Source organism: Sinohyriopsis cumingii, chromosome 11, assembly GCF_028554795.1.
Source record: "Sinohyriopsis cumingii isolate HCF-2022 chromosome 11, ASM2855479v2, whole genome shotgun sequence".
Classification (NCBI taxonomy): domain Eukaryota; kingdom Metazoa; phylum Mollusca; class Bivalvia; order Unionida; family Unionidae; genus Sinohyriopsis; species Sinohyriopsis cumingii.
In genome coordinates this window covers 35,663,355-35,689,406 of record NC_142971.1, presented here as the reverse complement: position 1 = coordinate 35,689,406, position 26,052 = coordinate 35,663,355, and the positions used below count along the sequence as shown (strand labels likewise).

The 26,052-nt window shown below is 34.5% G+C and overlaps 1 protein-coding gene across 1 annotated transcript in view; it reads right to left on the bottom strand.

The window, feature by feature from the left end:
- The window catches only part of LOC149787912 (metabotropic glutamate receptor 8-like), a 183,518-nt gene extending 180,560 nt beyond the window's left edge, over positions 1 to 2,958 (bottom strand). The window contains exon 1 of the mRNA XM_089975683.1: positions 2,605 to 2,958. Coding sequence (XP_089831809.1) covers positions 2,605 to 2,958 — 354 coding nt within the window. The remainder of the gene's footprint in view (positions 1 to 2,604) is intronic.
- Positions 2,959 to 26,052: the final 23,094 nt, after the last annotated feature.

Genomic DNA, 26,052 nt, shown 5'->3' with positions numbered 1-26,052 from the left:
TTTGTTCACGATATTAATTTAGAAGAAAAAAAAAAACGATAGCAGACTACATATTTAACACCTCTTTCACAATTTTTGCCCAAGCTTTACCTAACACACTCGACGAAAGTGTCAGTATCAGAAAATATTGTCACCATTAGAATCTAAAAATGTAACATCCATCACGATTCTGGGAGCCTTTTCTTTTCCTAAATCGTTAGTAACCGTGTACTGTCTTAATTACCCTAATTTATTATATTTGATGATGACATAAATATGTATTATTCGGGTAAATCTTCATTCGTTGTCGATTATCATTTTAATACCGATCTTATCTGTTTAAAATAGGCATACGCAAAACAATGTACATACATTTATCAAGAAATACATGTATGACGATTTTCCCAACGAAGAAACAGTTGCCAGTCTGTGAACTCATACATATGTTCAATGACCTTGAACTTGCTTCTGTATGCTATCAAAACTGAGTGTTTTTTATTGATAGCAATATGCATTCTGACACAAATGTTAATCACATTTGTTTTTAAGCTAAGCAGACAAATTACACTTAAGATAATGGCTTCATATCACGTATCTGACAATATTCTTAAGTTATGTCACTACATCTATATTATAATAATCTTAGATTATGAGTACACCCCTAGGAGCAACCACAGTGTCGTTCAAAACTGATAAGATTACAATTTTACAAAATGTTCTGCCGAATAATTCTAAAGTCGGATATTTTCACACCATCTTTTTAAATTGCGGAGCTGGCGGATGGGTTATATTTGTTAAAGATTAAAACACTTGATGCCAGAGTGCAAGATTGTGAATTTTGTTAAATTCTGTTTTGGATTTGTTGACAAAAAGTAGTTGAAATGGCGGTCATATTTGATTGTGGCTCCCCAACATCTTTGGTATTTCCTTCATGCCAGAAAGCTTAGCGTAAAATATAAGTCAAATTATCTTCAGCGGTTTTTTGAGAAGAAATATTTACATGTATTTATTTTTAGTAACAGTGACCATATTTGTATAAATATGAAAGGGCATGTTTTCTGTCAATACTTGGCGGAATGGTGTTCCGTGCACGAAGTCTTTTAAGTGTCATTTAAAATTATTTTAGCAGATACATGAATTCTACAAATCTGAAAAGTCTCCACGACATGGTGCGTTCTGTTTAATTTTGTCAAATTCTGTTATGTGGTTTAAGGACAACAGTCATTTAAATTTGTTTCTTTTTCTTGTATTTATAGTAGCAGATCCACACCATTTGAACAAGCTTAAAGCGTCCTTTTTACATGAATCTTTTATGTTAATTACTTGTTAAATTGTTTTCAGCAGCGTTGATGAATAATTCCTGTAAAAGGTATTTAAATTTTTAGTAACGAAGACAAATTTGTATCATATGTGTAGATTTGAGAGGACTTTATGCAAGATGCTTTGTGAGAAGTTTAGCTGAAATTGGTCATGCTGCTTTTTAGGGAGCGGTTAAAGTGGCAATTGTTGACGGCGACAGAAGTAAGGACTCTTCCCATAAACTAATTTGGCCTTTGGGCCACGTATGCTAAATTGTTCACTCAGAAACATACAATGTTTCTTTGTGCAGTTGATAAAAGGAGTTTATGACCTCTGATTAATTTTAAAATAATCAATTAGCTATTATTTTATGTGCCAAAAATAGCAATGTATTTTCCCACACGTTTCAATCTTGTGACCCTTCTACATTTTAGGTGAGTCACCTTTAATGCCTCTGGCACTACTTTTCCGTACTACTGCTGGTAGTAATACTTACACAAAGATAATAAAAGGAAGATGAGAAAGCATGAGAGGGAGGAAGGCAAATTGTATCCTCTTCAATTTAACTTTATTCTGTATATATTTCTGTTATTATCTTTTAGTAGTGGCTATGAAAATATTTTGATATTGGCCCATATCATAGGCTTCCAGTCGTCAAATTTACTTCACTTTGATTACTTCACGGATTCGCCAATCTTTTAAAATGTCCGACTGGTGTTTACCTTCTTTCCACATCGTAGATGCAAACAAACCCGTCCGACAAATAGGGCTGGTGTTAATTGGATTGAAAGAGAAAAGCAATGACCCGCGTAATCATCGAATAACAGAGCATCGATTGGAAAATAGATTTTTACCTGCAACTTTGTGCAATTAATAAATCGAAGGTAATGTGCAAACAAGATGGGTTAGACGAACATCTAATTTCAATGTAACAATAGATTAATAATTGAAGGCACAATGAACTCTTGTGCAGTTTGGCAACGAAAAGTATATACAGTAAGCCATACAGTAAGTATATATATATATATATATATATATATATATATATATATATATATATATATATATATATATATATATATATATATAACATAGGGATCAGGGTAGGAAAGTTTTCTAAGGCATTAAGATCTCACCTCAGTCAGTGCCCAACTTGGCTCGACAAACTGGGCATGTGAGAAAGTTTACTAGTTGTTTCCCATGGGTGGGTGATAACTAGTGATTTCCCGGTTTCTACCTCCGCCGGATATACTGTAGTCAATGTATAGCCTATACTGTGTTGTAAAATGGCTTTACACCACAAAATACACACTCTATATGACTTACCTTAAATAATCGTAGAATATTGGCAACCATTATGGAAACGGGACTTGAGGCAGCCCCTATTACCCCAACAACCGGCTTCAAACGTTGATATTTAGGAGTCCTTCCATTTTCACACTTATATTCTGCCAGGTCAATGGTAGTCATTTGTGCTTTAATAAAATCCATGCATTGTTCTAGTGCATACGTATCATAACTGCATGTATCCAAAATGTGCATCCCGACCTTCACCCCAGGAAGAAGCGTACGGTCACGATTTATCCTTTTGACGGCGAACAGCATTGCTTCTAATCTCTGAATACCTTTCTCTTTCTTCAACTCACCACAATTTTTGCCCTCCTTCCCTTTTTCGTGCATTGGAAATAAGCCACCAAATATGATATCTCCGTCGGCCCATATTTTAGTTTCATCATTTTGCACTCCATAATCTGAATACATTGTAATATTTGCTGATATAATGTACATGTCACAAAAAATATATACTAAGATAAATGCCATATGCATTATTGGCGAGATAAAGGCACCGTCTATTTCAACTAACAGTCCAGTTCCATTTTACGTTTTACTGCGGGTGTCCTACGAAGATTGCAGTTCAGTACTTAACATCTCACACTCTTTTGTAGTGGAGTTAAAAAAAAAATTATTGTGTAAAATAAGATCGGATATAAGTTTCTCAGGTGGATTGAAGCAGCTCGTCTAATTTATAATTGATGTTTTCTTGTAATTTCCAATCTCCTATGAACTCACTAGATGGATTTTAGTAGCGAACTTACCTGAAGTATTCCGATAGCAGACACAATCAATACAATATTACAAAATAGATAATATCTTGGTTAGCTTTTGATCATGTTGACTAAAACCTGATTCGCAAAAACCTCTATAAAATTTCATACATCCCATTTACATTTATGCACATATTCATATGATATTTCTTCCCGAAACTAGTCACGTATTTTGTAGAATTAGTTACTCGAGAGCGCGTGCAGGAATCTCTGTACACATGCGCAGCAGACTCTAATTACGGAATGGATCGATAATCAAGGAGGGTGTGAAAGTTGTATTCAATCTTGATTTCCGCTACTTGCCAAAGACTTTTACTGAACAGAGTAATTCAGAATAGAACAGATTTTAGATAATATTGCGTTAAATTTCCGTCCTGTTTGATATGCGTCTTAATCTTAGGTTTTATCAAAAAGTGTCACTTTCTCGAGGGAAAATTGTCAAGTAGTGTGGAGCAAATGAGGCTTTGTCATGTTTTGTCATGGTAGCAACTAATTTCCCTTTTCCTGATCAGCACAGCGTGTGTTTGCAAATATTTTTGAAAATATTTTCCTTGTAGATGTTATTCAATATTGCTAGGGGTAAAATGTTACATTAATATATATATATATATATATATATATATATATATATATATATATATATATATATATATATATATATATATATATATATATATATTGCTATATAATCATACATCAACGAAATTTATTCAAACTCTGGATCATATACTTTATATATTTACTTTATATATTAATTGTATTTAAAACTCACAGACCTTGACCTAAATCTTAAGTGATATGTATTATTACAAATCGCACGTATATGGGGAACAAATACATAATGCAGCATTTAACCTACATATAACATACATACATATACATACATACATACATACATACATACACACACACACACACACACACACACACACACACACACACACATACACACACACATACATACATACATGCATACATACATACATTCTTACATGCATACATACATACATACATTCATACATACATACATTCATACATACATACATACATACACACACACACACACATACATACATGCATACATACATACATACATTCTTACATGTATACATACATACATACACACACACACATACACACACACACATACATACATACATGCATACATACATACATTCTTACATGCATACATGCATACATACATACATACATTCATACATACATACATTCATACATACATACATACATACATACATACATACATACACACACACACATACACACACATACATACATACATACATACATACATTCTAACATGCATACATACATACATGCATGCATACATACATACATACATACATACATACATACATACATACATACATACATACATATAATTTACGTACGCAAAATACTTTCGTCATTTAGTAGAACACTAACTTTGTACTTGCTGACACCACTAACAGATAGTTAATCACTTACAGCATCGAGATTCCATGTTGGTCAATGATTAAAGTGCCGGTTCAAGTCCTAAACCTGCCTTGTAATCAGTCCAGATCGTCTATTAAGGTGTTTCGCATAAAAAATAATTTTTACTCCAATTTCTTCTGTGCAATAAAATAGTGCTGTGTTGCAGTTCCGTAACTACAATACCAATCAAATACGGATAGGAAAGGAAAGTAAATAAAACATCAACGGGGAAAAATAGAATTTGGTCTTGTCAAGTGTTCCAATAATGTTGAAACAACATTTTTAAATTGAGCAATGAGAGATCATATGGCTGTGAAACCTTCTGTGTACTCTACATTACTGATAAATTTTTAACGGCAGCAGATTCAGCCTCCTCTGAGGTTTAAATTGTACGGACTCAAGCCTCATGCAGTCGGAGAGGTAAACTCTCAAAATTGCTGTTTGACAATTGTCATGCGGTATAAACGCATTGGATACTGTGACGGACCTTAATGATATTTCGGCAGGTTATAATGGGACAAAATATGCGCTTGACAAAAATTTGGTATTACATATTTCTAGTCGGTCTGACTGTGTAACACTTGAGGATATTAGTCAATTGGAATTGATTAAATGCTGTTTTTATTCGCGGTTTTCAACAAGATTTTTGAGTAGGCAATATTTAACCATGTATAATCTTATATTCAAAAAGTAAAAGACTGTTGGCAGAATAGCTAAAAGTTTCAAACATTTTTGGAGATTGAATCTCCTTTATATAATTAGGTCCTTTACTTAGAAGAAAAAGAGATTGATAAAGATCTTCATGTATTTCATACTCAGAACATTTAAAAGAAAATCTAGCGATTATTGTTAAATTCAGAACTAATTACGAATTATATGGTAGAAACACTGTGTAATCTTTTCACAATAATAAAACTGCAATTTTTACAAATAAATTCTTAAAATCTTAAATTAAGATCAATTAGCTACTTGTTACACCCACCCTCCCAACCAACGCTACTACCCGGTCTAATTATATAACCGCGGTTTTACGCTAAGGTGCTCCGACTAGGATCGCGATGAAAAGCAAACTCGTTTCATCTAAATCAGATTGGGGTCTCTCAATGGTACTACAAATTCTGGTTGACATAATTGATCAGTATCATGTATGGATTCATTCGTGGGTCTACTTCTGATAAATCCACTGAAATAAATTTTCAATTTGATTTTTTGTGTGGATGCTTACGCGATTAGTACCCAAGGTTCAGTATGTGGCTGCCGTCGCTATGGAAGATAGAAATAATACGCTATTCTGTAGTTTAGCGTTTGAAAGATATTCCATTCAAGTAAAGGCATTAGTATTGTTCTATGTTAATACTTTGAAAAATATTGATTGAGGAATATTCTACTATGCATCTTCAGACGCCGATGCCGACATGTTTTCATCAATGGCATGGGTTTAGCAGGAAACGTAGTATTCAGCAATGGTATCGGTTTAACAGGAAATGTAGTATTTAAACAATGGTATGGGTTTAGCAGGAAACGTAGTATTCAGCAATGGTGTCGGTTTTTAAACAGGAAATGTAGTATTTAAACAATGGTATGGGTTTAGCAGGAAACGTAGCATGTTGAATACTAAGAATAATAATCTGTATTTGAAATGTGTAGTTATTATCACAGTACTATATATCTTTTTAATGCATTATTATCGCATTGCACTATGCATTATTATCGGAGTCCACTTTGCACTATAATTGCACTGCACTATGCATTATTATCGGAGTCCACTTTGCACTATAATTGCACTGCACTATGCATTATTATCGCATTGCACTATGCATTATTATCGGAGTCCACTTTGCACTATAATTGCACTGCACTATGCATTATTATCGCATTGCACTATGCATTATTATCGGAGTCCACTTTGCACTATAATTGCACTGCACTATGCATTATTATCGCATTGCACTATGCATTATTATCGGAGTCCACTTTGCACTATAATTGCACTGCACTATGCATTATTATCGCATTGCACTATGCATTATCATTGCATTGTTCTATGTAATATTATTGCATTGCACTATGCATATGTACTGAGTGCACTATGCATTATAGATGCACTGCTCTAAGCATTATTATCGCAATTGCACTATGCATTATTATCGTAAAGCTCTATGCATTATTTTCGGACTGTTTTATGCATTTATCTTGTACTGCTTTTGGAAACACAAATTGAGCTGAGATACGTATATCCTATTACCATGATGACAACGACGGATCAACTTCTTATCGCATCGAAACAAACCTTGAGTCCTTGAGGGCTTCAGTTTCGTTTCGTGTTTTAGGCGATGTTGTGAATCAGAAAAAGTACGTAAACTCGAGTGTATTATAATATGCAAAAAGGATGGTGGCCATTGAGACAACGAAAACAGTATGTCATCTTGAGATAACGAGAACAGTATGTCATCTTCAGATAACGAAAACAGTATGTCATCTTGCGCCAGATTTCAAGAGCAATTCGTAAATGTCAAGGAGCTCATGAGCAAAATACACAATGAATAGAAATTTTCTATTACATATATAAGATAATATCATACATATATATACACCAACACCGACACTTGTCTTTCTTTCTGAGAGTCTTGTCCCGGTTGCTAAAGAAGAGAGCGAGTTCGAAATTTGCGGTAACCAAGTGTTTTTCTTTTTGTTTTTACTTCAATTTTAACTTTTATTTTCAAGCTTTCTTTTAAACTTGAACATCCAAATTTGTTTTTCACTTTTTTGCTTTTATGTTTAAAATTTCTTGTATGACTCCCGTCCTACGACTGGCAATTGAGCTAGTAAAGATAATATGGCGATACTATGACACATGATCAGCATTCTACGCATAAATGTCAAACATACTTTCTAAGTCATAGCTGTAAACTAATACACATTTTAAGGGCCATCATGTACATATAGGGTAAATTATTAAAAAAATATATGTATTAAAGTTTAATAAAATATATCGTATAATAACATACAGAAAAATATTAATTGTGTATACACATACTAACCTAAAATAGTTATTAACTTTGAAAAGATAGGAAGCACTTTTAAATTTTTTATAGCAATTTTTAATAAACACGTGCATATCTTGCATTCAGTTTAGTTAATACTAGAATTCGATAATATATAAATATACGAAATAATGTGTGTGAATCAGTCAGCAAGGTAATGTACTAATGATAGCAAATATTAGTGTCACACAATTTTTAACCCTAATGTTGCTGTCGACATAATGACTACCCAGTGACAATGCACTGTCGCCGTAATGTCGGTAACGCTGCAACATACACACAAATACAAATAAGGTCAATAACGTCAAACCAAAGCCTCTAACTAACCGAGAGTTTCTCAAATTGAGTTAGTTGTTTTTGTTACTTTATTGATGTCGTTTGTGATTTTTAAAAAGTATGCGCAGGTGTTTACCCACCGTGACGCTTCATTGAGATCGCATCCCCTCTGCTGCTGTAATTAAATCAGTCACTCGTCCAAAACATTTATCAAGGTCAATACGATATTGTGATCGGGGATCATGTAAATTGATTGTTATAAATTCGTGCGGGGTTGACTGTGCTTGCGAATCGAAATATTTCAATTGAATCATATCCATGTCTCCGCTTCACCAAGTCTGGTTAATATTTCGCTGAGTATGTCTACCAATTCCGTTAAATACAACTAAAATAGTATAGTTGTCTCGGATCACTTTTGGTATTTGTTTATATCGTTGAGTAACATAAATCACGCCTGCCTCGAGAAAATATTATTGCTTGATTTTATTGGTTGTCCAGCATCACATCACGATATACTACTAAATTATTAACAAATCCATCAATGTCATCTACAAATGTGACTTCATCAATATAAGCAATAAATTCAATGATATTACTGCCATCTTTATTTAACAATTTCACATTTTCATTAAAATCTTTAAGCACTTTGTAGATAACCAAGATCAGCCAAAACCCAGAGAGTATCCACTAAATGCTATTGATAAAGCATGTCATACTCATGATGTAACTTATAAAAGTAACGATCTTCAGCAATGACATATTGCAGATGTGAAATTAATTCACTCGTTAAATTCTATAAATAAATAAAAATCTTTCAGAGAATCATTAGCTAATTGGTTGGTAATATCTGCGATGAAAGGTAAATTATTATTCGGAGCCGGTAATTAATCATCCGATTATAAAAATATGGAATCGATTTATTATAGCCCAAGAGGATAGTGTACGGGTAGAGCAGCGATTAGAAAACTCGCTGATGCAGCAAATGATATACGTTTGACTGCTGAAAAATGGTTAGCACTACAGACAATATAGCAATGTTTCTACCACCGCCTAAAAAAATCGAGTACGCACATTTTGATGTCAGCGAGCCATATGAAGTTCATCAGGCGGATATATTATTTTTACCACATGATACTATCAAACTTGGTAGACGTCAATTAACCTGCAAATACGCGCTGACTTTTGATGACGTTGCAAGTAGGTATAAAGAGGTAGAGTTGTTATCAACTAAAACAGCAACTGATGTTTCGTCTGCGCTTGAACGAATTTATCAACGAGGACCCTTACAACGGTCAAAACTATTGCAGGTTGATCCTGGCAAAGAACGTTTTGGTGCAGTGTCATCGTTGACGAAAAAGCGTAAGGTCACAATTAGACGAGGGCATAATGCAATTCATCATAATCAAGCAATTGTTGAACGATTTAATCGAACACTTGTTGAGCGGTTATTTGGGTGACTGATCCTATTTGGAGTATTACTACACATGCAAAATCTAGCGTGGTAAGATACACGGGTAGACCCGCAATCTTAGATTCAACTGCTCCTCATCGTGGATCTGTACGCGAACAATTACAATTAATTCCCGAGGATACACAATTACCACCGCGATCAGTTTTGTAAGCTACCACCCCTACGTCGATTACACTCAAGACAGGTCAACATTGTACTTTCTCGTGCATGACCACGACTGCTATTAATTCTATCTACTGTAAAGTTTCTTGGATTATTAAGAATATTGCTCCACAACATTACTGTTTTACAACTCGCACAATGATTTTTTTGCTGTTGTTTCAATGTCATTATAAATTATGCATCGAGATCAAAGTCGCGTTTATTATATTTAAATTTGTCACATTGTTTATAACTAACTAATTTTTTCTTACATTATCATTGTCAATAACATCGCCAGCAGTTTCTATAAAGTCTATGAAAATTCTCCGCGACTGAGATATTTTTCTGACTCGATTTGAATTTTTTTCTTTATGTAACTGATATAATTGTTCTTGAAGTATATCACGAACTATCTTTCTTCTTGCCACTATCAAATCGTTTGGTCTCCACACTTGCAGAAAATCGTTCATAGAAGTTTCTAAAATTATTTCACGTATTATTTCACATTTAATTTTATTCGGTTGAAGTCTGATCAATTTCTTAAACCCCTTTAATTCTGGATGAAGTGTTCTATGATCATTTGTTATTTCTTCATACTAATCTACAACATTCTTTAACCATTCTTGAGGAGACAATCCAACAAAAGACGTTAGTTGACCATGATGGTCACACATTATTACAGCAGTATTTTTCAATAGCATCCAATCAAGAAATATTCTAAGCTTATCTAGCGACACTTTACATATTTCATCCCAAACAATAATCCTTGGAATTTATTTCTCGCCCATTCGTTCAGGAGTCCATTTATCTCCCTTCCATTGAAAGAATTTATGACTTAATACTTCACTTTTTGTTTCTCTTGGGAGTCTGTGTGTAGGTGTTAATAAAATTATATCAAAAGAATTTGGCGAACTCAGTCTAAATAATTCGATTACACGAGTTGTATTACCACAACCTCTCGGTACATTGAGAGAAACTGTTTTATGTCTAGCTACAGGATCATATACCGATGGTGCTGAAGACAATTGTGATATTTGATTTTTTGGTAATAAATATCTGTAATCGAAACATCAGCGGATTCAAAATAATCAAGTATATTTTCTCGCTTTATTCTCCATTCACCCCATAATGCATAAGGGCCAATATGTAGTTCTAGCAAGTTTGTATTCCTATTGATATAAACTGAACCTGTAGCGACTCTGATAGCAAACTCAGAAACTCTTTTTATCATCAATAATAGATTTATCGAAACGTACTCGAGCATTGAAGATCTTAAATGAGTAAACTGTGGTTACTCACCATCCACATAACTCACAAATGTACTAATTTAGTTCCATTTGGCAAGAAAACTTTTTCTCGACTTTAAACATATTTTATTCGTTGTATCAGCAATTATGAAATCTAACTCAACGTCATCTATAATTAATCTTGTACAATGTCGTTTATGAATATATGATCCTCCTTGGGTGAATTTACCGAATAGCTTTCTTCCAGGACCCTTTGCTGCTTTATTCTCCAAATCAGTCATATCAGGATCTTCAAAATAGTCTTTCTGTGGCGGTAACCAACCTTCTTTCTGAGAACGATATCAGTGTTCTTACATCGAGCATATACCTTAATAAAACTATTGGTGCCCACATTTGTTCTGAAAAGTGTTTACCAAACCAGACATAAAAAATCGGATGAAGACCTTTATACTCGATACAGGAGAATCCAGTCAAGTTAAAATCCGGTAATGGTCCATTTATCAATAATCTGGTCATCTCGTGTGTGGGATATGCTAATCTACTAAAATACTCAGAATACTCTCCGTAGCCAAGAAAACTTCCCGGATAACAGGCGACCATATCATACGGAATAACATCCTTATAATCGTATTTAGTATTCCACAATCCACCGTGTCCATATTCTATACAACTACATTGTATTTCTTCAAGAAAATCAAACTGAGTTGGTTGCCACGACGTTATCGTCTGAGCAAATGAGCCACGACTTACGGAACGGTAAAACAATTAATCAGTAATTGTTCAGACCTAGCAACATCAGGTGCATGAGGTATATTCAGCGATAAATATCGCCGCGCAAGATTGTTTTCATTTTTTATGGAGAGATTCTTTACGATATATTTCGCTGCTAGGTCTTACAAACTGATCCAACTTACTTTTATCTTCGATACAGATACTTCCATCGGTTTTAATCAATTCATCGTCGTTTCCAAACTCTGAAATAATCATACTGACGCAGGATCGTTTTTACTTATTTCGCTAATAAAATCGAACATATTTCCCTGGTAGAATTTAACAATTCAATTTCGTGGAAATATTGTTACTGCATTAGTCCACGGATGCGCATTGTGATTAATAATTTCAATTGAAGTTCCTCTCGATTTATTCTTTGATTCATACAAAATCTCTCCAGTAACCGTTTTTACTTGTATTGGGAATGTTAATTTTTTCATAATTCAGCAAAATCATTTATTGTAGATCCGATATCCATGACTGATGCAGCCCATTTGGGTTTTTTGCACGTCGCTGATCCGTTAACCCATTTCCACGTATCGCGTTTGTAAAATGTTCCGTTACTCGTTCGCCTTCCCCAATCAGTCTTGATAATTTCATCAACGCAAGATCATTGATGTTAGGATTGTCATTCAGCAGATAAATTCCATAAATAACTGCGGTCACAGAATATGCTTGTTCATAATACGGTTAGTCAATATCAGACAACATTCCTGGCTTGGTACTTTAACTTAATACAGCTATTTATATATATAATTCAAACAAAGAACAAATGTAGGTGGCTAATGATAGGCTCTGCAACTACCCGTTTGTGGATTTCATTTATAAAACGTGCGTCGTGGAAGTCTGGACCAAAACTGTGCTTACAGTGTGGTGATGGAGTTAGTTGTGTGTGCAAAATGCTGGTAAAAAAAACAGAGAGCTAGCACGATATTATGATAAAACAAAATAACATCGACAATACTAGAGTTATAAGAAATGTGAAAGACAATCTAGCTAGATTGTAAAAATAATAATTTAGACAAATAATATTATATATAAATGGAGCAAAATGAATTTGTGAGACATCTTATCTTCAAGAATTATGAGACATCTCGGGATGATGTAATCAGACTCTATAGACTAAAAAAGGTCGTTACTGTTAATAATAATGGTTAATTAAGATTTATTGTCTGGAGGAAACAGTATCTCTCTCATAAGTGTATATACGAATTTTTCCGGGAGGGGGGTACTCGCAAACGGTCTTGTGATCGATCTTACTGATGTAAAAAAAACCTCAATAACTCTTTAAGTAACTTGCGAGCTACTACACAGAGAGAAAAATGCAGATTTGGAATAACTAGAAAATATTTTTAAAAAAATTCCTAGAGTCGTTAAATCCGTAAATGCTGAGATTGGTGAACAAATAATATTTCAATTAATGAATGCAGCTGGCAAGTATTTGGATATTTGCATGCCTTTGGTACAGCGTGTAGCGAATAAAATATACAAATCGACGTATTCAAAAAAGTATAAGTAAAATTATTATTTTATTATTTCCCGTTGTGTTAGACACAGACAGATGAAGAAAGATAACTCTGTAATGTATACGTAGAACGGTTAAACATTTTTCACTACCGTATTCATCAATAATTATATTAACACTAAATTGTTCTGTATTGACCTGGGACGGTTTCTTTTTTGTTTTGATGGCATTTTCAAGTAAGTGTTTGTCGTGTATAAAAACTCTCACATGCTTGTACATTACATAATACCTTTTGATTAGATAATTAATTTGCACTCTACACGATTAAAAATCGTTATCATCTTACATATAAATTTATACTCCAGAATTTCATACCTTAAATCAAGCAAGTGGCCGGTCTGGTCAGTTAGTTTGAAATGTATCTTGGATAATAGCGGATTATGACATCGTAGATAGACCGGATTGATCGGTTCTTGCACGATCAAATGTCTGGGAGGGATTTGAGGCCTAAAAGTATATAGAATATATACTTGCTGAGCTTGATTACATTTTACAAGATCTGTTTGATAACTACCATCGACTGCATCACCCACACCACTGAATGCGATCGTTGCAATTCCCGGCAAAATATGACAACCTTCGCTGTATCGATTATTGTTAGCGCGGAAAATAGTATCTTGCAGTGGTGTTATTTTTTTCCACGCTTCAAGTATTTGAGAAAACATAATATTGATAGTGGCTTTTGAGTCTTTGCGTAACTTATCAATGTCAAATCCAGGAAATTCAAAATTTAGTAGATCTGCTTCCATTAGTGAATACCAATCATAAAAAGCTACCTCAAATAGTCCTCCGGCGTATTTGACACTGATAATTTAACACTTTCGTGAACAAAGCTCACCATCAGATTCGATTTAATTTAATATTTCTACTTGTTTGATTATTTTTCTTGATGTCTGGTAAGTTAACAATTTTGTCCTGAGATTGTAATGCAAACAAATACTCGAAAAGCAAATGAAATAATTTAGTCGATGTTCCTCATTGATAAGTCCAAGAACATCATTTAGATTGATTTCACGTAATTCATCCTCCACACGTAATCTGAGCCAACCACGAAGATCAGGTATCCCTTTATAAAACCATCCTATAGTATCATTGTGTGTATCAGCATACCCAAGATCGCCACCACGTGGATACTTTTTTGCTGTTATAAAACCCCAGTATCTTTCATATTTTGGAATGAAGTCATGATACGTACATTTATCCGAAGTAACATCAGCCAATGTAGGCCCCACATATTGCTGACAGCGCTGGCGGTGCTATTTCGGGCCATCCAAAAACGGTCCTAATCGACGAAGAATAAATATGAACGACGTGATATGGTGAATTTATTACTTTTGCGGCTGATAACGTCGGTTCCTGAACCGTTATAGCTTTTTTGCATTCTCTTTTTGTCATAGATGTTTTTTTGCGCTGAAATTCATCATTGCTTTGTTCGATTTGATAACTGCCTGTCGGTATTTCTACAACGTGCCATTCAAGAGTTCCATCGTAGCGATTAATATTAGCAAACTCCAGAGAATTATTAGCTGGTAATCCGCCAAATGATTTTGATCTAATATTGGGCCAGCTGTAATATAATCGCAATTGTGCAAGAGATATTTCTATCACTGAATTGCAGTTGGAAAAACAAGCAGAATTCAGGGTAGGTTGAGCTTAATGATATCACCGTAGTTTTCAAAGGTTTTGTATTCGTGGCGATCTGTTGAATTAGTTCTGTAATTGCTAATTAAATCCCGACTATCTAAAGTAAATTCGTTGTAGATTTTGACCATCGCGACAAACACAGAATCTGATATTGCGCCTTCGTTAAGGCTTAACTATATCAACGGGGATAATTTAGAGTATGCTAGCGTCGCTGTATGTAACTGTACTGCATAATTGCGTAAGTTTGCTTTCGTGCACGTATATATATTTTTCGCGATGATATTAAAAATATCAGCAATCGTTGTTGTGGCTGAAACACAAATTGTTACAACTGCTAGCAATGGTGTTAACACTGATAAGATTACAGCGGTTTCAGCAATAGCAGCAGACGCCGAATACACAATTGCGTAGATAACAACTACAAGTCTATCATATTTCTTTACTTTTGCTGTATACACGTCTGAGACATATTTTAGTTTTGTTTGACATTCACACATTTGATTATATCTAAAATTCGGTACGTCTGGAAGGCTCATTATATTTTATTTATTAATCAATTGAGGTTTTTCAGCGACAACGTCCAGACACCACCAGTAAGACTCTGCGGTTATTTTATTTATCAGATGACTCCAGTATAAATGTTTTTTCGTCTCCTCTATGTAACACAATAGACACGGTTCCAGAAAACTTAAATGACACCAGGGATACGTAGTGTATATACTAAATTTTGCACCGCTGTACAGAGACAGCCTGTACACACCAGTGATTTCTGCAGTATGTTTGATAGGGTTATTTTGCTGTGACCATGTTGAGAAGCCTGTTGACACTGTGTATGCGTTGTTGGTAATCTGCTTGTGCGGAAGTTTAATCAGATTACATTATTTTACGATATCAGGAATCCCACTATGACATCTTCTAGGTTTTTAATCGTTTCAATACCTGACATAGCTGTCTTAATACCATCGAGCTTTGTGTTAATATCAGAGAGTTTCACGTCAACAGTCAACTTGGTGTCAAAGAAATCGTCTTTTTGAAGATTTCTACGAAGATTTGTAAACATACTTACGTGAGCGCGTCATACTCAACACGCAGCGTGGTTAATTTAGTATCTACTGTATTATAGTTATTGTCTACATATTTGTTTGTTGCGGAATCTTCATCGGATGTTGGATTCTTAAAACAACTATTTTGTTCCCATTCATGCTGAGTTCATATGTCATTGTATCACCGGTAGATCGTAATCGAACGGCGACACTTTTTTCAATTTCGTTTCTAATAGTTGCGATTGATATATTTTAGTCACTACTTCTACCACGGTCAGTAAATACAGGAATATTGTCCGTGGTAGCACCAAGTACTCTAATAACTATGTCATTCCATTTGATAGTACTCCTCTTTAAAACACCTTATTTATCCGGAGAAACAACAACTTCATCTGGGTCATCTCCAGAGAGGTTCATAATATCGGCGATCTCATCCCTTGTAGCGTAATTTGACAAATCAATGTCGTCGAATTTTTCTTACCATTGAACAAAGAGTGTCCTCCGTAAATATCTACCACCATACTTTGAGATCAATTTAAATCGTCTACTTGTATAATCATGCACGACTTTGTGAGGTGGTAATGTTGATTTTGATATATCGTCGAGTACAGTAATTATTTCACGGCAGCATATTGGTGGATCGGTTATTGTCTGTGCTGGTAATGTTGAATAACAGACTAGAGTTTTTATTGTGTTTACGTAATTCATACATTCTTTTGGTGGAGTTAACCCATACGAATCAAAATAAACAATTCCACGTGGATCAATTGCGTATGCCACCCAATGAGTACCAACGCCGGTACCTTTATCAAGATTGATAATGCCTGTTTCAATATTGTTTGGTCTGAAAGGTTTGAACACGTAGCGTGGTTAATTTAGTAAAAACACCAATAACATGTTTATGTCTTTTTCTTTAACAGCATCAAGTAAATCAAAATTTGACCTTTTCCATATCGATAAGGAGTTCTTAGTAATCTTAGGCCTTTCCCAATTTTCTTTTCCTTTTCTTGTTGCTTTCTTTAATGCCATTCAAACAACACCTAATGCGGTTCAAACAACACCTAACGCGGCTGCCATTGCAACGGCTGGCTAAGCAGCGACTATTAATGCTGGCATAGTTGAAAGAAGTGGAAATATACTACCTGTTTTAAATGAGTCTTTTATCGCACCCGCAGAAAGATTAAGTTTAACACCGCTTTTTTTGGTTGTTTGGCCTTATTGATTTATTCTCACTACCTGTGATCGGATCTCGCTTTAGTGATAGTTTCATTCCATATTTCTTTGCTGATATCGATTTAAGTTTTTTAATCAGACCAGGAGTCAGACTGACACTAACATGTTGATATGACATTATAAATATCGTGAGTGCTTTAACTACATGTTCAGAAAATATTACATGTTTTCCACTGGATCGTCAATAACTCGCATTCGTCAATCCAGCACGTTCAAGTAACATTGATTTTGTCGCTGAGTATAACAGCGATTTCTCTGTAATTAGGAACAGCTCCAGAATCTCTATTTACTTGAGCTCGAAAGTGAATATAAACTAAACATGTTCTGGTTAAATCAAGGTGTTCCAGTGAAAGGTAATAAATCGGACACAGATTTGTAAATTCTAGTTGTGATATTTGCAAACCAGTATCTATATTCTGATTACGTCCCATAAATGTCATTAACCGATGATATGCACGTGCTACATGATTTAATTCAAAATTTAATAATATATCTTCAGCTGTTTCTTGATGTCCATTTGTCCGTAAAGAAACTACACTAACTCCAAGTTTGTCAAATAACATATGACTTTCTTCTTTCAAGTTTACCCGTTTAGTATTTTGAAAAACAATGAAAATGTGTCTTGGCGCATGCTGAGATGCTATATGCCACGTAAATAACCATTAACGGTATTTTGAACACTGTCTGTAGTTGTTGTTAACCATGATAATAATGATTCACCACATGAATGCATAAAAAAGAGTGATTTTAGTTCTTTGACAACCGTTTGAGTTATTAACGGCATCCACAACGAGTTCTGTTAGTAATATTGTACCAGCATCATAGCCAACAACCCCCTTGATTGAGTCATCTTCAGTAGCATTTCTTGCATGTACAATTCTATGTTTGGCTCCGAAAATAACCTTTCTAACATTTCTGCAAAATCCAAAACTGTGCGACAGTGGAATTACGCATGAAATTTTTTTTTCTATTACCTCTTTACATTGATCGACGTGTTGTAAAACCTAAGTTGAAGCGTACATTAACGTTGATCGTTACATGTTGTGAATCAACACCAGCAGTGTTGGTAGAGTTTCTTGGTGGTCATTTATTATATTGTCTGTTGTCAGGAAAGTCAGAAGTGTCTTTAGCAAACATCATTGACGGGCCAACTAATCATGTATAATCATCAGAATATCCTGCTAGGCCTATTATTGTTCCTCTTCTACTTTAATAAAAGCCTCAGCGGGTAGAAACATCTACTTATTTCTTGAACCCGTAGTTCAATTCGTCCGCGCTGATTTGCTTATCGTGCGTTGTAAGAATAATTTTGATAATCGCGTATTGATTCATCCTTGAAAACTAGTACATCCATGTCTAATGCGGGATCGGATATATGCTTGAACATTTTATTATAATTATTATCGTCTAACACGAAGACCACTTCCTGAAATAAGACTTGAAGCTAAACATTTTTCTGCTTCATCAGCCACCTCTAATAGATTTTGGGTTGCAGCTTGATTTATTATCTAACTGACATTTGCAGGAATAACTTCACTGCTGGGCAGTTTCACTGGTGGCTGAGGTTTTCGTCGTATTAATCGTGACAGTCTATCTGTGATCGCCGAAAATGCTTTACCGGCCACATCACTAACATCACCAATACGTTTATCAGGAACAACGTCAATAGCATTCGTTCCTAGTTGTTTTTCAATCGGTATTGCTTTGGGGGCTATCCTTCTGAATAGACCTGAACAACATCGCCGAGCCCATCACCGTTAATTGCTTCATAAATAGGTAATTGCGATTTATCACCCTGACCATTACAGGTCCACTTTGAGCATTATGAACGATCATCTTATTTATTATTTATTTATCTAGTCACTGTGATAATCATCAACGATTTCATAAACATTGGTGTCCATGATACCGCCTGTAAATAACCTTCAACAAATATCAGCTGCTTCATTAATGATTTCTGGAAAATTATGTCCAGCAAGTTTCCCTCCAATCAGAATTTCTACTCGCGCAACGTCATCGAGAACATAGCTGGGACATTGTCTATTAGACAGCGGAAGGCTGTTTACACTGCCAGCGACAAGAACTTTTCCTGATTTTTGCTTAGTTGTAATACTGGCTGTGGTTGTTGTAACCGTGCAAGATAGTTATATATTGTATTGATAAATGCAATATATGTAGTATTGCCATTTCGAGCCTGATCAACTCCGTAGCGTATACGAAATATCCATTTAAACCAGTTATCACGATTTACAGCATCATTCATATACTATTTTCAGTAACTTTATCATTTACATCAATTTTGACCCCTGATTGTTCTGGTTCAGTTTTTGGCTCTGATTCTAGTATACAATCTTTTTTATCACCTATTTCAGCACGAGCTTGGTCAATACCCTCAAGCATTTCTTCCTTAACTTTGTCAAGGGGTTGAGCAGTTAATATTTTTATATATAGTTCTTTCTGCTATTTTTTCCAGTTGCTTTAACTGTTTGCTCCAACGTAGGAAGACCTTCGGTAGCCTTCGTAACCGGTTTAAATAATTGTTCTACATCCTCTGCAAATTCCACCTGAGACTCCTGACGCGCTTGTAGTTGCTGCTTGACAGCATCACGAACAGGGATATTATTTTTTTTGCTTCTAATCACTCTCGAGCTAATCTAGCCGTGTAAGATTCCATTATTGATATAATAATGACAATTACTCATACATTTACAGCGGCAGAAAGGGCGCGGCCTCAATGAAGCGTCACGGTGGGTAACCAAACGCGCAAACGTTTTAAAAAAAAAACATCAAAGACATCAATAAAGTAACAAAAACAACTAACTCAATTAGAGAAACTCTCGGTTAGTTAGAGATTTTGGTTTGACGTTATTGGCCTTATTTGTTTCGCTTTCGTGTACGTGATGTTTGTCACATGTTTTGTTATGGTTTTGGTAACAGACCTTCTAATTATAACTAACATTATTATAGAGAAATGAACTTTGGACCCTAATCCAAGTTTTCTCTTTATGTCTTTTCATACAAATACTGTTTATCGGACAATTAAACAATTTTGCGATAACATTTGAGTAGAATGAGTTGTGCAGTACATTTTATTTGAGTAAAATTATTTAATTAAAATTATTCTGCTCTGGAAGTTGTTGTTGTTGTTGTTGTTGTTGAGGGGTTGAACGCTATTTTTAGCACACGATAGGCTATACATTGCAGCCAGTTTTAATGGTGGAGGAAGAATCCGGGGAAACCCTAGAAAAAATCACCGACCCAGGAGGCGCTACTGCAAGATTTCTCACATACCCACATTGGCTGAATCAGAGACTCCAACCCATGCAGACAGAGGTGAGATGGCAGTGATCCGTAACGGAGAGCGGTTTTTACCACTCGGCCACTCGGGGCCACTTCTCTGGAAGTACAGAGTGTTCAAACATAATGTTATTGGACATATAATCTTGGATTTAGAGTGAACTTCAAATAAGGATATATTCTTGGATTGTATTAATGTGATACCACAAATGATTGTTGGCACATCGCCACTACACAGGCCATCACACGCACATCAATACTACCATAGTTGGTTCATTTTGGAATACCTCTAAAGTTTGTTCACAACTGTACTCATTTTGACCTGTGTTAAAATGATAAGACTATCCGGGGTTTGATTCGCATTACCATAAGTTCTTTTTTTACACGTTCTCTTTGTGTTCTATGAGGATATATTTTTTGTTGAACTGTACAGGTCTTGTTGCTTCTCAGTCTTTATATTGCTTATTTTAGGACCATAGAGTTGCAATATTGACTAACAAGCAAACATGTATGTACTATCAATGTAAATCCTATGTTAAAGAGAATCTGCACATTTCGGGGTCTAAAGGAAACTTAACAGAAGGCAGCCATTGTGTCTTTTTTTGTTTTTCGGGGGTGCAGTATGGATACCACGGGAAATTAACATTAGTCCGTTAACATTAAATTCTCGGGAAAAGTGTAAATCCTAGAAATGCCCATAGGATGAATCTTTATGAAACTGTGTTTGAGAGCTTGTGCTGGAATGCTAGTCCTTTTATGAGGTTGATTTGTTTGTTCGGTAGTGTGTTACAAAATGACGACTTTAATTAAGATTGCAAATTCAGCGAGACAAACAAACAGATGAGCCGAAAGACTGACATTTGTTAGTTAGTATCCTGTTGTTTTTTATATCAACATTGTTTTATATATAAAAACGCAAAGCTCGCTCAAACAGCGATGAATTAGAAGATAAGGATGAGGGAATTTAAAACGAAAATATTGTGTACGGATAATGTTGTTTGCATTGATTTGCCATGCAATATGCATGACTGGTAAACCTCTATTCATTTTCAAAATAACTAACAGTGGATATATTTTTCCATGAATAAGAAATATTAACTAGTATTTTATTTGAATATGTGCATACGATTCTATATTTTTGATTATTAATTTATTGCTGTTTTCGGTTTGTTCAGTTTTGTTTTATTTATGTTTGGGTATTTTTTGTTTTGTTTTTATGTAGACATTTTGACTAGATTTGCAATGATTAATTATAATCTAGGTTTCTATATTTGTGTATTGTGTTTGAATACCTTACCCATGCTAAAGGCAGAAATATAGATATTTACTATTTTCGGTATATTCTCGTGAATATGAATCAGAATATAAATTCAAAAAACACATGAATTTCTTCACTGGGATGTTTTCTTCTTCTGCGTCAGTACGTGTTTCTATACGAATCCAACATATTTTGATGAGTAAATTACACTGAATAGTGTCTAATCACTATTGGAAATTTGATTATTGTAATTCAAAATGTAATGCCTTCATTTCAACGGCTACCAACTCTCAGCAAGCTGTCTTTCAAGCCTATTCAATTTTTGGTGATGTTCCAGCACAAGTGCTTATTAATCTTGGTTTATATTACAATGGCAGTCCTAACATTTATATGATGTGCATTAACAAATTTCGAGCCTGGTTAATCCAGTTCCCTTTTACCAAGTTAATTCATCATTCGGAATGTCACTATACCTTGTGTTGTCCGTTCTACTCATCTCCTTCAGTCTTCTTCTGCTCTTTATTTAATTCATTCTTTCGTTTCTACCTTCTACTTCCTATTTTCCTCCCTCCTACTCCTGCTTCTTCTCACTTCATCCTTCCTTCAACTCTTGACTTCCACTCTTGACTTTTCTTTCATCCTTCTTCTACTATTGAGAAGCATCGTGCGTGCACCAAAGAAGCTTCCATGGGAATGCAACGGATGTCATTTTTTCCATCCCTACTCAAACTTTCAGGATTTCGTCCCTCTCTCACATACCTTCCGTTGGCCTAACTGGCGACCCAACTTACAAGGTTATGCATGCAATCACAATCTCCGCTTAAATGACTCGTACAAGCCTTCTAATAAATATAAAAACACCTCATAACATAATTAAACATAGTTACAGTAATTAAAGGTAACAAAATCTGATTGCCTCAAATCAAGTACAAAATTTGGCCAAAATATCGTCTCAACTTTCGAAGCCTTTACATTCACATCCAGTTCCATCTTACGAGATAAGTCACCATGAAGCTTGGAATGGAATTTCCTTAAAATTTGCTTACCCACACGATTTCCCTGTCTTATGACACTGTGATCTGAGTGAGACTCACGCGCCTCTACTCTTCCGGAATCATCAACACACTGAAATCTTAGTGAAGTTTTCCTGCACAAATGACGCATGTTCCGGCTTGAATTTTAGAACATATACCCGTTGTTTTTGAGCCCTTCGGTCGATTATATTTGAAAATGTTTCTTCAAAACACAGTTCAGTGCACAAGGATAAAACAAATGTAGCAGATACAATATAAATATTTGAAACCAATCCAAGTCAGTTGACACAGATCACGAAAATGATAATTAATGCGGGAAGAGAAGCAATTAAGCTTTAGGTAATACAGTTTATAGACTAATCTTTCAAACGATATTTACTGCTTATTACTTAAAGCTTTATTCAATTTGATGTCTTGTCTAAACCATGCTAGAACAATAAGCCTCCAAAATTATAAATGAAAGGTGCGGCTAATTGTTTACTGGACGAAAAGATAACATTTTTTTCTTTTCTTGTTAGCTTGGATTTAAATATAGAAAATATATTCCTTTTAAATAATTTCGAGGTGAGGGAGATATTCAATAGATTTTTAACATATCATTATTAAGTCTCCATAGTCTTTACATTTTTAAAAGTAATTTGCAAAACAAGGTAGTAGTAAGGGTGGAACTAGGAATCTCGTTTAAGGAGAGTGTAAACAATTTGGCAAGAAGTTTTGTCAGATGGAACCTTTGGCTGATACACAGACAGCGAAGTCTCTAGAAGCACTTTCATTTTTAGCAATTCCATGACATTTTTTTCACCATTGAACTCTAAACAAAACTTTCGATGGGGTACATTCTGGGTTTCTTATGCTCATTTTTAGTGGGATGGGTTTGTATGCAGCCTCTGCCCCTATCCTGTCCAGATCTTCACTTCTACGTAAAGGCAAACATATACATGTACGCAGTAAAGATATTTCTCAATACTTGATATAACATTAGCCCTTTTGGTTTTATATCCGACATAATTAAAGTTTGATCTGAAGTATATTTTAGGAGGCTCTAGGGAAACAAACAGGACATAGAAAAGAAGAAAATCAAATTGTGCGACGTTGATGACAACTTTCGGTAGAAATAATTGTCCATATATAATATATGTATAAAACAAACTGACAGGAAAACCCCAAATGTGAATTTGGATATACTACTGACTTAGCATTTCTTTTTAATGCAGTGGCGAGTTTTGCTTCTGTTTCACCAAATAAGATCCTCGCCCACAATGGCTAAATGTTTTATTTTTAAACACCATTGAAATTCTTTATCAGCAACTCATTTCAACTAGTATTAACACTTTGTGCATGGCAGCTGTCATCCGTTTCATATATACATGGACTTAGGTAACATTCATTGGTACAGGGTAATGTAAGCTCTGTCTGTTTATCCGACTTGTTTGGTCTGTTTCAGCAAAGGAAATGACAATCAAGCACTGCTGATGAAACAAAGTACATCAATACGTTCTACTGGCTTAAAAATGGGCCACATGCTAAGCCTAGTACGTAAAACATATTTTTGGACAGCATATGACACATTTCTTTAAACTCCACGTTTTATTGTTCATCATTAGCATGTATCTTATTTTAGATTCGTTAAATATAACTTCTTCTATATTTTTTAATCTTTTCACTCAAATCTGTAATAAATAATGCCACAGATTTTATTAAACTGTTTGATATTCAAATGTCTTTAAAATCATTTCTTTTTGTTGCTTTTGCGTCATTATGATATTTCAGCTCCAGATATATTGTCTATACCATGTTAATAAATTGTGTAAACATTTGTCTATCTTTAATTGTATGATCTTCTCAAAAGTTAATATTTTCTCACCATCTCATTTTCCAGAGCATGCTTTTTATGGTTTATTCTTTGCTCAAGTCATTGTAAATACGACTATATATTGGATACTTCACTTGTTTTTTCTTTACTATTTGCAGTGTTTAATAATATTCAATAATGTTTAAAAGCTCATGTTTGTACAATTGCTGAGCATTTAAAATCTATTTTTATCGCTCTTGATCTGGTGTTGTATTCTGAGAGTTTAACTCTTTCATTATTACTGTGATGAGTAGCTGTTAATCTATCTGATACAGTCCACATTTTACTATCTTTTAAATTATCATGATTTGCCTATTTCAGTATCAGCATGTTTTTGAATACTATTTGCAGTAGCTTCAGCAATTAAATTAACATGATCGTTTAATTTGTTTACGGCAATTGAAGCGGTATAACGAAATATTGTCTAACTCAACATTGATTGTCTAACCATGAGATGTAGGTTCAATTTTATTTTCTCTCATGAGTTAAAGCAAAACTAGCTCATTGGGTGATCTTAAAAGTAGATTTGTAATCGTGATCACGTTACATACTTTCCATAAAGATATATGTAATAATCATACTGTGAAAAACAATTTCTTTTCAACCTTCATTATTACCGATCCTACTTTGTTAAATGGAACTCTACCTACGTACTTATACTGTTCACTAACAGAGTAAGACACCGTTACAATGAAGAAACGTTTGAACAGTCAATAACGTTATCAAAGTAGCAATATGTTTAATGGTAGTGATCTGTGATAATTGTGTAAATTTGGGGGTTTGAACATCCTACACATATACAGTGTAACTTCCATCTGATTCAGAACTTTTCTATTCCAATAGTTCAAGATTTAGTTCTTTCCTTCTCCTCTTGGATAGTTTTCTTTAAGTTATCTTTCATCTCAATAATTCTTAAGTAAAAACGAATAACAAAACACACACAAACCAAATGGAAAATAACAAAGTGGAAAATTCATTGTCGCAGGCGAATTAAAGCCATAATTGTATATCAGCAAGGTAAGATGTAAAGGAAGTGCACATACCAATTTTTATCCTCATTTATCTAAACATAATATGCAATATTCCAAACAATGAATATAATTATATCACAACAGTTAAATAAATCTTATTACCTAAACCTTATTTGGACTCACCCAAAACTACTGATAACGTTACTACTAACTTTGTATATTTTCTTAGTTAGAAATTGGCAAATAAAATCTGCAGGGGATAATAAATTTGCATGTATTTAATACCAACTGTCCAAACAATTGCAACAGTTAGAAATTCATTGAATATTCTTCAGCGACTATTTGTCTACATTCCCGGCATTTGATTTATGAGCCGGATGAATTCAGTC